Here is a 14,945-nt window from a genome sequence, read left to right on the forward strand (position 1 = left end):
AGGGTGGGGCCACAGTGAGGGGTTGCGTTTAGGGGGGAGTGGCGTTGGGCTGCTGAGTGAAGTTGGGAGCCGTGGAGATTTCACTCAGCTGAGAGAGCAGGCAAAAGGACAGCACGGGCTGTCTCACACTCCATTTTAAAACACACACACACACACAAACTAGAGGAAGGATAGAGGAGGAGGAGAAGGAGAAGAAGAAGAAGAAGAAGGCGGAGGTGTAAACGGCTCGATGGCTATGTACGAACCTGCCTACCTGCCTCCCAACGCTGAGGAGCAGGACTTCATTCAAGCTTATGAAAATGTCAGAGAGAAATACAAAGGTGGGAGCCTATTGGCACTTCTATCAGAGTGATGACAGCTAGAGCATGAAGCCATGTGGAAGATGGAAAGGATGTCTTAGCATTTGTTGTCGTTCTGGGAAGGCGGGGGGGTCAAATTCATCTGTCTATTTTTGGTGTTTCGGACTCCACACAGGTGCAAACATGCGACCGCAGACACACCTTTCTCACACTATTGTGTGTGTGAGAAGGGGTGTGTGTGTGTGTGTGTGTGTGTGCGCGCGCGCATGTGTGTGTGTGGAACAAAGCAGCAGTCACGCATGCTGCATCTCTTTGCTGCTGAGTGTTTTATTGATCGTCGCACATGTTTGCTGTCACTCTTCCACTCTCGCGCCCATCATTGCCGAAGTCTAGTGGGTTTGCGGGAGTGCCTCGCTTTGAAGTGCGAATGTAACGGCCAGCTCAGTGTGCTGACCTCTGACCTCGGCAGTGGAGGAGGATTGGGGGGGTGGGGAGCGGGGAGCTTAGTTGATGTCTGAGCGCCATCGATGCGGCGAGGACATTAACAGGTGCTGCTGAGCGACAGGGAAATTCATTAATTCCCCCGCAGGCGGGGTTTTTTGCTTTTCGCCTTCAGTTTTAAGCCCTGTTTTATACCAAAGTTAGCTGCTGGGCGTTGCTTCACTGAATTACTTTACATAGTTTGCTTTTTATGGAAATCCTCATGCACTTCAGCAAATAAAACAAGAAAAAACTAGAAAGTAAACCAGGAGGAGATGAAGATGAATTAGTGGGAATCTACCGCCACACATGGCTCATCTTTCCTTTTTTCACTTTCTTCTTTTGCGATGATGCGAGCGTCATCTTTTATTCTAGAGCCAATAGCTGCCTATCTTTCCCTCGAATGTTAGCGGTTCTTCACTTTCTCTTTTGCCCAAGTGTCCCCCCCCCCCTGCTGTGTATTCAAATATTTAAAAGAAGAAAAAGCTTCTTTCAAGGACTGGGCCAGATTTTCTCCTTCCCATCCTGCTTTTAAAAGATTTTACCTGTGACTGTGTGGCGTATTGTCTGCAAAATGCTGGCCGGTGTGACTCAACCAGTGGGATTTGTAATGTTGAAGTTTCTCTTTTTGCTACTAGACGATAACGAGAAGCAGGAGCTGTCTTTGTGGCAGGTGTTTATGTTCCATGTTCCTCCGTGTTCCCTGTTTTGATGGTGTCTGTGCGCCGCAGTGGTCCACCTCTCCTTATTAAGACACACAGATGACACAGCCAGTTGGAGAGTGGCCTCGTACCTGCCATGTCTCATCTCCTCTCTCTATTCAGAGTATGTTTCATTCGTATGTGGCTGTTGTCAAGGAACAACGTTTGTCGGTGTTCATTTGTGACACGTAAATGTGCAAAATAATGGGTTTTCAAGGCCGTGCTATCAGCGTGTCCGGAATGGCTGCTTTGACTTGCAAAAGGCAACTTTTTCACATTTTGGCACATCTCAACAAACGCCAAATTATTCTATTGGGATTTTATTGGACGAGGCCAATTTGAAGTAGTGCTGAATTGCTGTAGGGAAATTGTACGTGATTTTCAATTTAAAGAGCATCTGTGAGCAGCAGTTTACAAACCGTGGCAACAGGGACTCAGTTGAGTTTGCTCTGGACCGGGCCGCTCTGACATGTTCGTATAAACTATCCCTGGGTCTCGCCCAGTGACCCCACAAGGATGAGGAAGAGGCATACCAAATATCACCACTTGCTTTTGGTTTATTACATACAATCCCAACAAAATAAATCGAACACTGTGGCTCTATGTAATGTGCCGTGCAAAAAAACCGAAGGGTTATAAATACTTTTGCGTGGCGCTACAAATTACGCCTGTTCTGCAAACTCCATCTTCAAATCAGATGAAGTTGAACCGCTCTCATTTACGCCTGACACGTTGTCATGCTTAATTTCGAACGTTTGAGAAGATTTCCCCCGCCCCCAATCTAAAAACCGAGGTGCTTCAACGCAAAACGTTTTATCTAACTGCTTAATGTTTAAACCTTCGGATGACTCAACTGTCCGCTGCTTACAACTCCGAGCCGATATCATGTAAAACCTATACTGGTTGTTAGAAAGTTGCTTCTCGCTATCTTCTCCATGCTACCATGCAAAGAGCTGATTTGACTATGTAATTCACAAGTCCCTCTCGCCGCATCTGACAGGTGTGTGGGTTTGTGTGTGCGTGTGCCCGCTCGTGCTGTGAGTGTATGCTTTGTTGCAGACTAATCCTCACATATTTGTGTTTGTATGTTTCCCATTAAATCCCACGGCAGAACCGCTGCAGGAGAGATTTTCCTCCCTCTCTTTGTCTGACGACACCGAGTGTGTGGGCTCCGTGTTTTCATAGTAAAATGATAAATGGTATTTAATGTACTTTCTTTCAACTCCGAGCAGTAAACTTTGTCCCATGCTGCTGGTAAAAAGGCTTTCTAACTCACTTTTGTATCGAGGAGAGGGTAACTACGTCCGCCTGCGGAAAAATTCATGCGCCTTTAAGAAAAAATTTCCACAAACTGTGTTGCGGTACAACCATGCCTTAGATGTATTTTGTTGGAATTTTACATGATAAATCAACACAAAGTATCAGAAGAGGAGGCAAAAGAAGAAGACAAAAAAAACTCACTTTCAAAATGTCTTACAAGTACAGATCTAGAAAATCCAGTGTGACTTTGTATCACTCAGAAAAGGTTTTGATATCATTTGCAGCTGCTCTGCGAAATTCTCAGAGGTTTATTGTTGACTAGCAGCACCATGAGGACCAAGCAACACAACTGACAGGTCAGCAATAACACTTCTGTGAAAAGTTGGAGTGGTTAAGCCATACAGTGGATCCCTGGTATTCGTTGTGGTTAGGGACCATGACCACACCCCAATATCTAAAGTCTGCAAATTCTTGAGCTGCCCTCTAAAAATGCTTATAACAGCCTATTTTAATAGTTAAAACAACAAATAGATCTTAATATTCATGGATACACTCATTGGAAACCGTCTTAGCACTACTGTGAAAGCTAACATCTGTAGTCTTCCTGATCTATTCATATGGGGGGTACAGCCAATCAGCGGCGAGGAAAAGAAAATGTTCTTGATTGGGTTCTTTGTCAATATTAGCAAATGGTAAGAATCTGAAGGTACATTGAACAGAAAAATCCTCGAATAATGAACTGTGTAGTTCACTGACTGTACCCCAAACTTTACACCTTCAGTGCAGTGCTGGCTAGTTCATTATCCCAAAATGCAAAGAGTGTGGGATAAGTGCAGTCCTACCAGAACATGGCCGCCCACTGACCGTCCTCTGACAGGCTGAGTGATGAGCTCATTAATCGGAGAAGCTGCAGAGATCTGCAGCTAAGGTGGAAGAATCTGAGTCTGTGGGACAACTACTAATCATGCAGTTCACCCATTTGAGCCAGGAATAAAGAATCTTCGTCAGACTTAACCAAATTTTAGGCCTGATGGAAAAATACTATGAGTACTATTATATATTCCAACTCTAAACATCTGATCATAGCCTTGCAGTGATACATGGTGACGGTAAGCACCATCTTCTAAATACTGGGCAAACTTTGCGACAGGCTGTGAAGAGCATAATACTTGGGCAAAGAGTCGCCTTCCAACATGGCAACATCTCCAAAACACACACCTAGCACTTTGACGGAAAAAATAGTCAAAAGCACATTTGCGTGTTAGAATGATCCAGTCTGGCATCTAAATATAAATCCAACTTTTTGGATTCAGAGATGTTGACTCACAGGTGTTCATGACCTGTTCTGCAAAAGCTGCAGTTTCTATAATGCACAAATCTGGTAAAGAAATCAAATGATTTGTTGTTGCAGCAAAACTTGCTCCTGCGTAGGAACATGCTGGATATGAAATCGTGTCAAACCTTTTTGATTTCCATTTGTCACATTGAAACCCCAGCTGGCATTGTTTCAGTTAACAGTTACTTTCTAGCTCCCGCACAACAACCACTTAGGACAATATTATCTCTGCTGAATTGAAGTCATGTGTGTCTGCAGTCTTTCCAGGCCTTGTTCTGTTTTTGCTCTTTCGTTTGGCGTCTTGATAAGTGAATTTCATGCTTCTGGTCCTCAGTGGCAAGGCACTGAGCTCCAGCTGTCCCTGGAGTTCATTGAATAGTCAACGGTTTATGTGTCTAAAACGACTTTTTAGATCAGACCATCAGTTATCAGCAGCCACCTTTCAAGAACACAATCCAATTATTACTGGAAATCCGACTTGATTTGACATCACAAATGCTTTCCAAATGAATTGGGGTCCAGTTATAGTTGATCAGTCAGTCTTGTCTAAGATTACTCACCGCTGTCTCATTGCCTTCTCCGAATTGTAGACGGCTGGACGGTCAAGGCTTGGCTGTCATCCCGTTGTCCTCCCGACTCAATTTGTCCCGGCAGCTGATGCTGATGTTACTGGGCTTCTTTAGCCGGGAATTGCCCCGATCACAGTGGCGGTGGGGGCTTTTGATAGGGCACAGCCACAGCTAACCTCCATAGTCTGTCTAAATATAGCTGCAGTCATGTTCAGTTTAGCTATGAGATATGAAGTTTCCAGAATGTTCTTGGGTAAAGAAATCAGACTCTTTTGAAGGATGAATAATTTGATTTCGTCATAGAATATAATTTTGACTTATCTCTGTAGCTTATAGAGACAATTTTCTCTTTGTAAATGTTGTTTACTCTGCTTCAGTTGTAAAACATTTTTACATTTGATTTACTATGGAAACATGGGCTGCAAAGTTGTTCAGAAAGTAGTTTTTCACACTTTCAAAGCTAAGAGAAAGTAGAAACATTGTGTGTGTGTATTTATATACATATAAAAGCAAACATTTCTAACCTCAATGATCCACATGTACCTTATTAGTTTATTCTTATCTATAGAGAGGTTATTTTTACTAATACAAATAAGAAATATTTTCTGAATATGTGGAAACATTCTGAAATTAGGAACATGCTACCTGACATGCTGTGTGTTATCTTTCAGTCAGTCAAGTTGTGTTGCACATTTCAGCAGCAAGGCAGTTCAAAGTGAGTTACGTCACAAAAACACAAAACATGATCAATTGGAACACGCACTTTTTCCAAATGCCGTCATGTTGATGTGTAATTTTTTTTTTTATGGTGCAAAAGTAGCTCTAAATAGTTGGGTTTTTGTGTGGATTTATGACCTTTTTTTCATTGCATATTTTACCTAAAGTTCTTATAATAAGGCAAAAACTCACATAGGATTTTGAAACAATGCTGTAAGTGACAGAACAATGGAAATCTGACACATTGGCTGAACTCATGGGATGCCGTATGATGTAAACAAACTGACCAATGCAAACAAACCTTAAGGGCAGCGCCTTGCCAGCTGTTTTTGCTAAGGGGAAGAATAAGAAAACTCTTATTTACTCTTGTTTAAAAGCTGGAAAAAAAAGAACAGACTTGTTTTCAGAATAAAAGCAATCTGACCTGTGTCCCATCTGAACCTGATGCTTTTCCTCCAGTTCTTCTGCTGCTGCTGGGACAGTAAAACTGTAAGAAAATGTTTTCTGAATCATTAATATTTTCTTCTTTCTTGGTCTTTTCCATGTATTCATAGTCTTGGGCTGGTTGATTGCCAGAGACTGGGAAGAGTTGTCAGGCCTAACCATATTTCACCAGAAGAGCACTTTACTGAGGAATTATGCTATGTTATGTATGACGTTTTTATCTACCTCCATTTGTATTAGTTCTCCTGTTTTTGGCTTCTCTTTGAGTCAAACGACTAAAACATGTTTTCACTTTGCAAACCGACTTTTCTTCTAATAATGGCTCAGATCTGGCCTTTATTGAGCTGACTTGTCCTGCAATGAGATTTTAACCAACCTTTCACTTCTCTGTAAATAATCTGAATAACATACACGCCTCGGTTTTTTTCAAATGTTTTTTTTAACTTTCCTCAGTGTTCGCATCAGTCTGTGACGGTTTTGAACTGACACATGCCACTGGACTACAAAACCCAGCTATTGTGCAGCATTTATTCATAAGTGAAGTGGTGACTTTCTGCTTGTCAGGTTGTTGCTTTATTTCCATTTGTTTTGATGTTTTACAGCATAGAAAGCGATTATCTCAGCCTGTCCGGTTTTTGGACTCGCACCAACCTGTCGGGTTTGATTCATCTCCGCAGCTGCAGTGCAGTTGACAGCGGACGAAAGCTGTTTGTCAGGTTCGACTTTTAGAATGAGTTGGCAGATTTAAGGCAGTTTAATGACTTCAGCTGGTTATGTAGAGTCAGTACTTTATCACAAACGTGGCATTTGACTTTATAGGAAATTCAACTTACATGGATATTACCAGATGTTTCTTAGGTTATTTAAATCCACAAACAAGACGCAATCCCCAAAATGTGTCCATCATTCAGTCATTCATTCATTATTTTACTTTATTTTATTTTTTTGTCCACTGTAACTCCACTATTTCCATCTGTCTTGATTTCATATAACAAACTAACAGATTCATAACAGATTCATAAAGTTTGACTTTCCTATTTGGCCAAATTCATACGTTTCTCATAAGGAATTGGTACTTTTTCATCAATATTAAGGAATTATTGACTAAAACCAAGCTCATATATATTGCTGGAAAGTTACCTATAAGCTAGTTTTGTTTAGTTTTTATTGTATTAATATATGTATAGCTAGTCCATAACCATTTGGCCAGACTTTGTGTTTCTTGCAGTGCACATGGGATTTTTGGTAGCGTTTTCTCTCATCTGCAGTCCAAACGAGGTCAATTTTTGAAAAAGTTTTTAACTACTCTCTGGTACCTTTTAATGCAAACTAGACGCGAACAGCCTTGGAAATGGAACTTTCCAGCGGCCGTGTTTCTGTCAAATATGAATTAAGATAAAGCGCAGCAGTCGGTGCCTGTCGGGCATAGCTCGATAAATCAGCTGGGAAGAGCATTGTTGCGCTGGGACAGCTGATAAAGAAGGAAAGGAAAAAAAAACAAAAAAACATTTTGATTTACTTTATTTTACTTAGTTTAGTTTTTTTTTTCTTTTCATTTTCACCCACGCCTCCCCTTTCAGCCTGGAACAGATCAATGTTGACACACAGCTGAGGGCGGAGGTCACGCCCGGGCAGGATGTCGTCAGTACGAAGATGCCGGGATTCCTTCAGGCCCTTTTAAGGGAGAGAAAGAAGCAGCGCTGCAATCTTCAGCCAATCTGTTGACCTTTGTGTCAGACAGCTAATGATTTTGCAGAACAGAGGCTCCTCAGTCTTTAGACGCCCGATGTTCTGGTGTTTATGCCTGTTGGCATGCGAGAGAGACGGATGCCGTAAAAATAGCAAAACAGTGCAGACCGGACGACGTTTGATCCAGAGGTGCGTTGCGCTGCAGCGACAGAATATTTCCATGCGCGCATCATTTTAATTTACACTCGTGAATACTAACGGCGTAACGGTGTGGACAAACTTGGACGTGCGAGATTAACAACACTGAGGCATTTTGTTCTCCTTTTGCTTCCAGCTTGAACTGCTCTGAAACTCGGAAATCCAATCTTTATCCACTCAGTGAACGTGTCACACTTGAGTGCCAAGAGAACGAGCTAACAGCAACACTTTGGTGTGATTTCTGTTTCATCGTCAGCTCAGTCAGAGAAAAACACGGCAGGTGCTGAAAACCATTTGAGACACTGTATCTTTAAGGGACCGATGCCGAGACAAAGCCAGAGTTGTGTGTGCTGGAAATGTTTGCTACTTTGCCGCGTCGTGTTGATGCAGTTTTAGTTGTTTCTCGGATCGAGCATATATGGAGGACTTTCTGTAAATATCGTTCCTGGAAGCTTTCTCAGTGAATCAACTTGTTCACTTCAGTTATTTACACTTTGATATTGACGTGTTGCTTTAGATAGACGAATTTCATGAAAGAAGATCTCTCTCTTTAGACTTTAGTTTCTTGTATATAAATGAAAAAATAACAAGAAAAAAACATCTTTGTAGTGTTGCAACACTCTGCTGAATCAATATAGTTCATCGTACTTTGAAAGGATATTATGTTTCATTGTATTCTGAAAGATTTGCACCAAAAATTTGTTACATAAACTTCATGAAAGTAATTCAAGTCTAATTGACAATAAGAAAAATGAGTTTAAAACTCAATAAAAAACAGAGAAGATTAGAACATACCTACTATCCACTGATTGATTCTTATGTAGTTTTTTTTTTAAAACCAATTTGGTTCCATTGGTTGTTTTAGCTTGTATTTCTGTACACCCAGATTCTTATGTTTTCCTCTCACATGCAAGGGTTTCATAGAAAGTTCATGTTTCATTCGTCTTTACAAAGTAATGCTGATGAATTCATTTGTTGTGTATTTAGGCTGAGCCTTCAAGCCTTCGCTCTGCCTGAACATTTGCTGAGTCGAGCCGTTCCAGTCACTCCCGGCGATTTTGTAGATGACAATGTTTGCGTTTTGTGAAATCTGACATGGAGTTCGCCCTCACGTGACGCGCAGCGCGCATCCCAACCAGCAGCCTCAGCGGAGTGGCAGCTGTCATGCTGTCGTCAGGCCGGGCTCCCAGCTTTGACGTGAGCGAGAAACCCGGTGGTTTTCCACTCCGGCTTCTCCCTGATTTTCACAAGAGCTGTAGCACACGGCTTCCCGGTTTTTTCTCGGAGGAAAAACAAAAGGCGGGTGGGAAAACACATTTGTGTGGAAACTATTTAGGCTCCCAACACCTGTGTTTTGTCTGATACAAAGACTCTTTGTGTCTTCGCTTTGTGCGCGGGGCGGGGCCGTGACACTGTATTCAGGTCGTTATTAGTCTGGGTTTGTTGCTCCAAGGGCTGTCTGTGGCTGGGCTGTGAAAAAGTTACAGGGGAAAACAAGAAGCATCCTTAAGAGAAGCAGGAGGGTTTACTGCATGCGTGCACAAGAGTCTGTGTGTGTGGTGCTGCTCCAACACACCACTAAACATGGACAGGTCGAGTTAAAAAGCTCCACCTCCGAAACAAGCCAGCGAATCCCTCCACTTTGTTTCCTGGCCCCTCATACCAACGTAATTGGTCCGCATGACGAAGGAGACGTGTACTTACTGTGCGTGGCTGTAGAAAAACCTGTCTGGATGTACATATTTCCAACAACATGCTAGTAAAACTAGTAACAAACATGTAATCTGGGTTTCTTGGTGGGAAAACACCTGCTCTCACACAGAAGACGTAGTTTTCCAGCAGTAAGCTCAGATGAGAGTTTCTGATTGATGTCAAGTTTTTACTAATCAGGAGGAAGAAAATGTTTGATCAATCTCAACTGTTTGGCATCATAAATTTTGTCAAGGAAAAGCCAGTTGTGATTTAAAAACAAAAATAAAACAAATAGGAGAGCACTTAAAATGATCGGTTTCTATGCCTTTATGATCTATAGGTATGTGTTGGAGTAAAGTGAACATTGCTATCCATCCATCCATCCATCCATCCATCCATCCATCCATCCATCCATCCATCCATCCATCCATCCATCCATCCATCCATCCATCCATCCATCCATCCATCCATCCATCCATCCATCCATCCATCCATCCATCCATCCATCCATCCATCCATCCATCCATGCATGCATGCATGCATGCATGCATGCATGCATGCTGAAAGTAGCAAACCTCGAGTCTAACAGCAGGAACTACTAAAACCACAGAGTGTTGTTTTTAGCAAAGACCCGGTAGTTTTCTGGCACGTTCAGTGATCGTTAAAAAAAAAAAAAAAGCTTTATTATTGAAGCTTGCGACCGGCCGGTCAAAGTAAAAAAAAAAAGTTTAATATTTCTCTCCTCATCTCCAAATGGGCGTCATCTGTTTCACGGCAGCGGGAATAATTAGAAGTCTCTGTTTCCACTTCAAAAGGAGCGCATTGTTGTTCAAAGACGGGAGCTTTTTATGTAGACCCTGAAATTTTACGCACACTCACTCTTGCCCAGATTCCACCTGGGAAGCTTTATTGCCAACTGGGCCTCTGGGTGATTTCCTCAACACATGACCTGAGAAGTCGGTGACGACGTGTGGGTGAGGAGGCTGACCAGCACGTCTCCGTCGGTCCCGTCGCTTCCCAAACACAGAACGGCTATGAGTTTATTGCAGGCCACTGGTATTTGGAGCAACTGGAGCCGCTCGGCACGACGGCCTCCATGCGGGCCAGGAATGCCCCGGCAGGTCACCCCACACAGCTGACGGCTACACTGTTATGACATTGCATGCTGGGTTTTCACATGGGACAGCGGATTGGCCACAAGGAGTAACTTGTTACATTCTTCTCTGTTAGCGGAGCGATAATTCTGTTTTGGTCTGAGACACCGACGATGAGGAAGAGGAATGAATGGAGCTTGTTTGCTTTTTTGCCGATGACAGAAATGTGTTTTTTTTTTAAACTACCCTAAATGGTAAGGATGCCTTTGAAGGTGGTTGTGGGGGGTGAGGGGTAGTGTCATCTCGGAAAAATGCTTCCGAGATGACAAGTTAGTGCAAAAGTAAACAAGGCCTCCCACGCTGTTGCGCCGGGTCTCCGAAGGGCGTTTCTGTTCTCTACCGAGATCAGAGGTCAAACGACAGCACCCGGGGGGAGGAGGGGTAGTGCGGGGAAACGGCTGCTGTTTGTTTTCTTATCGCAAAGTTCAAATCACTGGCAATTCTGTGTTTCCTGCAGAGCTACACTTTGACACAGCTGAACTCTGCCGTGTTGCACTCGGCTGTTCTCAGGGAGCGTTTGCTGTGCTCCTCGTAGTGATTTCACAGATTTGACCGGTGTGATGTCTTTACCTCTTGACTTAGAAGTGATGACACTGTGTGACATCACTTCTAATGTAAGTAATGAAAATATTGCATGCAAGAGAAAAGGCCAGAAAAAAAAAAAACAACGTACTCCTCCTGTATTCTACTGTATTGTACTTATTAAAGATGAATAATTGCCATCTGAGCTAAAATCGGAATTCGCGGGTCAAAATTGTCATCTGGAAATTGGCCAAGAATTTCACACGTGTGCATTTAGACTGCCTTCTCTTTGGAAATGAGAACAGAAAAATTTAATAGGTTAAGAAAAGGTCCACTTTTTTTTCTTTTTTTTTTAAACGTCACTCAGATAAAGTTTCTTAATGATCAATAGGTTTAATAAATTTCAGCCAGTTTATCCATGAGGACACCAATGCCCTCCTGACTGTTCAGGGGTCAAAACATTCCCTTGCAGTGGAAACAGACTGCGTGTGTTTCAGGTGACTTCCACTAGGAGTCAGTGTGCAGCTGAGGGCAGACGCAGAATGAGTCACCGGTGTCGATTCTAGGAAGGCTGAAGGATCTCGGCAGGAATCGACATAAGTCACTCACACACGCCGGACGAGTCTCATCACCTTTTTCTGGGAGCAGAGCGTTGGGGTCAGCAGCCAGAGTGGCGCCGCAGGCAGAAAACCCCCCGTCTCGCGGAGCACAGACAGAAAACAGATGACGAGGCACTGAGAGTGCGGGAGTGGAGAAAAACAGGAAGCAGAGATACTGACAGCGGGAATGAAGCTGAAATAAATAATAGCTGGTATTTTTTTTATTTATTTATTTTGCATTTTTTTGGGAGGAAGAGGAGGATGTAGCAGAGGGAGCAAGCGCCCTTTAACTTCGCTCTAATCGTGTCTCTGGTTGTTTCATGCTGAGCAGTAAATTATCAATAAACAAGAAAGGACAACAAAGGCTTAAAATAGCTATATTTAAAAAGTATGGATCTAAAAACTAAATGCACCTTTTAATTTACCGAATTCCGTCCCAACATTTAATCAGTTTGCGGTTCGGACTTTAAATCGATTGCTGTGTTTCTGATCATTTTCCAGTTCATGACCCGGTTTTAATCAAGTCAAGTTTATTTGTTTATCACATGATGCAGCAACCAGTTATGACCGCCATCATAATCATCAGCATTAGTCAAAAATATTCATCAATTTTCCAGTTGTGATGAGTCAAAGGCAACTCTAAGTAGATTGGCTTGAAGTCTAGATTTAAAGGAACTCAGTGTTTCAGCTGTTGTGCAGTTTTCTGGACGTTTATTACAGATTTGTGGTGCATAGAAGCTGAACGCTGCTTGACCGTGTTTGGTTCTGGTTCTGGGGATGCAGAGCAGAACCAGAACCAGAAGACGTGAGAGGTTCTGGAAGGTTGATGCTACCACAGCAGATGTTTTGGTCGTAAGAAGAAGGACTTTAGAACTGGGTGATGTGTTTTTAGGCAGACACTGGTGCAGTAATAAATGCAACAGAAACACACATGGACACTTTTCTCCAGCCATTTCTAGAGTTTAGTCCTAGAAATGTTCTTCAGGTGACAGAAGGCTGACTTTGTAAGTGACTTTATATGACTCTGAGGGTTCAGGCCCAAGCCCTTCACTACACTCAAATTTGGGACCTGATGAGGAGTTGAGAAAAGTATGACGAGGCGTGAAGGGTGAGATGTTTGTGGTGACATACTGTGAGTGGTTTTCTTCTTCCATCGAGGTGACTCAGCATCTCTGATTTAGTTTTCTTCCAGCTTCTCAAACTTATTCTCCGGAGCTCTCTTCTTTTTTTTTTTTTCTTTTTTTTGTACAATGTCTCTGATCTCTGGACAGGCTGACCTTGGAATGAATTTGGTTCCTTTCCCTCCGGGGAAAAGCGTCAGCGGCTTTAAATATTTCCCGCTTCCGGATGATCTTTCTCATGTAGGACGATGGTGTCCAACTCCCGTCCTGCATGTTTCACAGGTGCCGCCACTACGAAACAGCTGATTCAGAGGGACAGACTGCCTCTTCCGCACCAGTTTCTATAGAGGCATTAAAAATGAACCATGCATTTGATTCAGGTGCTCTGGATATAGGAAACATGCAGGACACACAGCGTTCGACACCTGAGAGCGGAGTCCTATCGATTGTCTTCGTTGCTGAACACCTTTGAGGTGTTTAAGGTTTGGATTTTCACCATGTGTGGATTAGTTAATGATTGTTAAGCGTCATTTTTAATGCACAAGTTTGTGGAAGACAAAATTTGATCATTAGCCTCATTATTGCCAAGCACTAGGAGTTATCCTCGTGCTCTGCTGTGGCCTCATTTTCCCGTGGCCGACCTGATTCAGACATTACAGGGAAAGCACAGCCCCTAGTGGACCACTGTCCTCACAACAACAGACCTGACTGCAACAGAAAGGATCCCAGGAAGGATTGAAAGTTTTGCCTCGACTGCATCAGCAGCCGAGAGAGACGGTTATTTACCGTACCTCTGAGCTTTGTGTGCAGATCAGTCAGGGACATGATCACATCAATGATTAGCCTGTTTGCTCCCACCAGCTGAGTCTAAGTAAGACAGAAATGACAGCAGTCTCCAGTGGGCCTGGTTCAGCTTCTGGGAAATGAAGTCTGTGAACGCTGGCGTGGGTGGGAGGGTGGGGAGCCGTGTGGGTCGGTGGCATTTTACTCCCTTGCCACTCGTCAAACTTTGTTTTCTTGATTTGTGCTTTTCTTCCCCTCTTTTTTTAAAATTTTTATTTCATTCCCCCCCCCCACCCTCGACTCTTGAGACAGACGGAACCCCTCGTTTGGGTTTTTGATGGTCGGAGCGGGGTTCAGTCACTGCGCTTCGTCTCCCTTATTCCCCGGTACTCTGCATTAATTAATTGTCACAGAAAGGCTGAAGGAAAGTCCCTCCCTTCAGAGGTTTTTAACAGCTGGCTCTTTGCCTGTTTCGGATGGAAAGCAAAACAAACGTCATCTTTCTAATCTTCCGCTTTTCTGCACAAATACAACAAATCAGTCACAGTCCAGCAAGTAAAAAAAACAACAACCAAACAAACAAAACAAAAAACTATGTTGGCTGTTATGCAACACTGAACCAAAATGTAAACTGTGCTTTGTGAATTTCTTCCCTCTGAACGAAATATTTTGATCTGCAGCGTTCACACTTTTTCTCCCTCCGCCGCCTCTGGAAATGTTTTATCCCAGGCTGACTGGGGAGTTTGCTCTCCTGCTGCCTGCTGCCTGGAGCTTTAAGCCCCTGCATTGGGCTGGATATTTGACTGGCTGAGTGACCTCAGCCAGGAGGAATGTTTTGTCTGGACGTCCGCAGCAGGACTACCAGCCTGATGCGCACAAAGCACAGAAGCCGCTGAGCCGAGAGCCGGCAGCTCTGTACTTTGTGTGGAGATTGTTTTTTTTTTTTCTTTTTGGATTGGTTACAAGTTTTCTACAGAAGAGAAAAAAAAATGCCTGCATAGACAATGAGACTGTGATGTGGAAACAGAGTTGATAAAATCACTGATTACCACAGAAGATAAGGGAAACAATGAAGAAAAAATGTTTAAGTTTCAGATTTGGTGACAACAAGATCAATGAATAATTTATGAAAAAAGGAATAAGTTAACAAAAAAAGGTGCATGAAATGTAAAATATCAAGAATATTGTAGTGGCTGATTGTTTTTTTTCTTTCTTTCTTGTTTTCAGTCCACTGTGGATTTGTGTAAAATCAACATTTTAGAGCTGTACATCATGTTATAATGTTATTTCTTCATCAAAAACATACTTTGAGTGCTGCTTTGATTGTTTAAGCACATTTGAAAAATCCTTTCGACCACACAGCTCCTCCCAGGAGCTGCAG

General features: G+C 42.8%; 1 protein-coding gene across 10 annotated transcripts in view; it reads left to right on the plus strand.

The window, feature by feature from the left end:
• LOC129367485 (plectin-like) overlaps window positions 1-14,945 on the plus strand; it is a 114,062-nt gene that overhangs the window by 10,624 nt on the left and 88,493 nt on the right. For 2 of the 10 annotated variants that reach the window (XM_055041963.1, XM_055041965.1), the window contains exon 1: window positions 79-320. The exons of the other annotated variants lie outside the window; for them this stretch is intronic. In XM_055041963.1, the coding sequence (XP_054897938.1) occupies window positions 230-320 (91 nt within the window). In that variant the 5' untranslated portion in view covers window positions 79-229. Of the gene's footprint in view, window positions 1-78; window positions 321-14,945 lie in introns of those variants that run through there. 10 annotated transcript variants of the gene reach the window in all.

The sequence above is a fragment of the Poeciliopsis prolifica genome, unplaced genomic scaffold, assembly GCF_027474105.1.
Source record: "Poeciliopsis prolifica strain line A6 unplaced genomic scaffold, Auburn_PproV2 SCAFFOLD017, whole genome shotgun sequence".
NCBI lineage: Eukaryota > Metazoa > Chordata > Actinopteri > Cyprinodontiformes > Poeciliidae > Poeciliopsis > Poeciliopsis prolifica.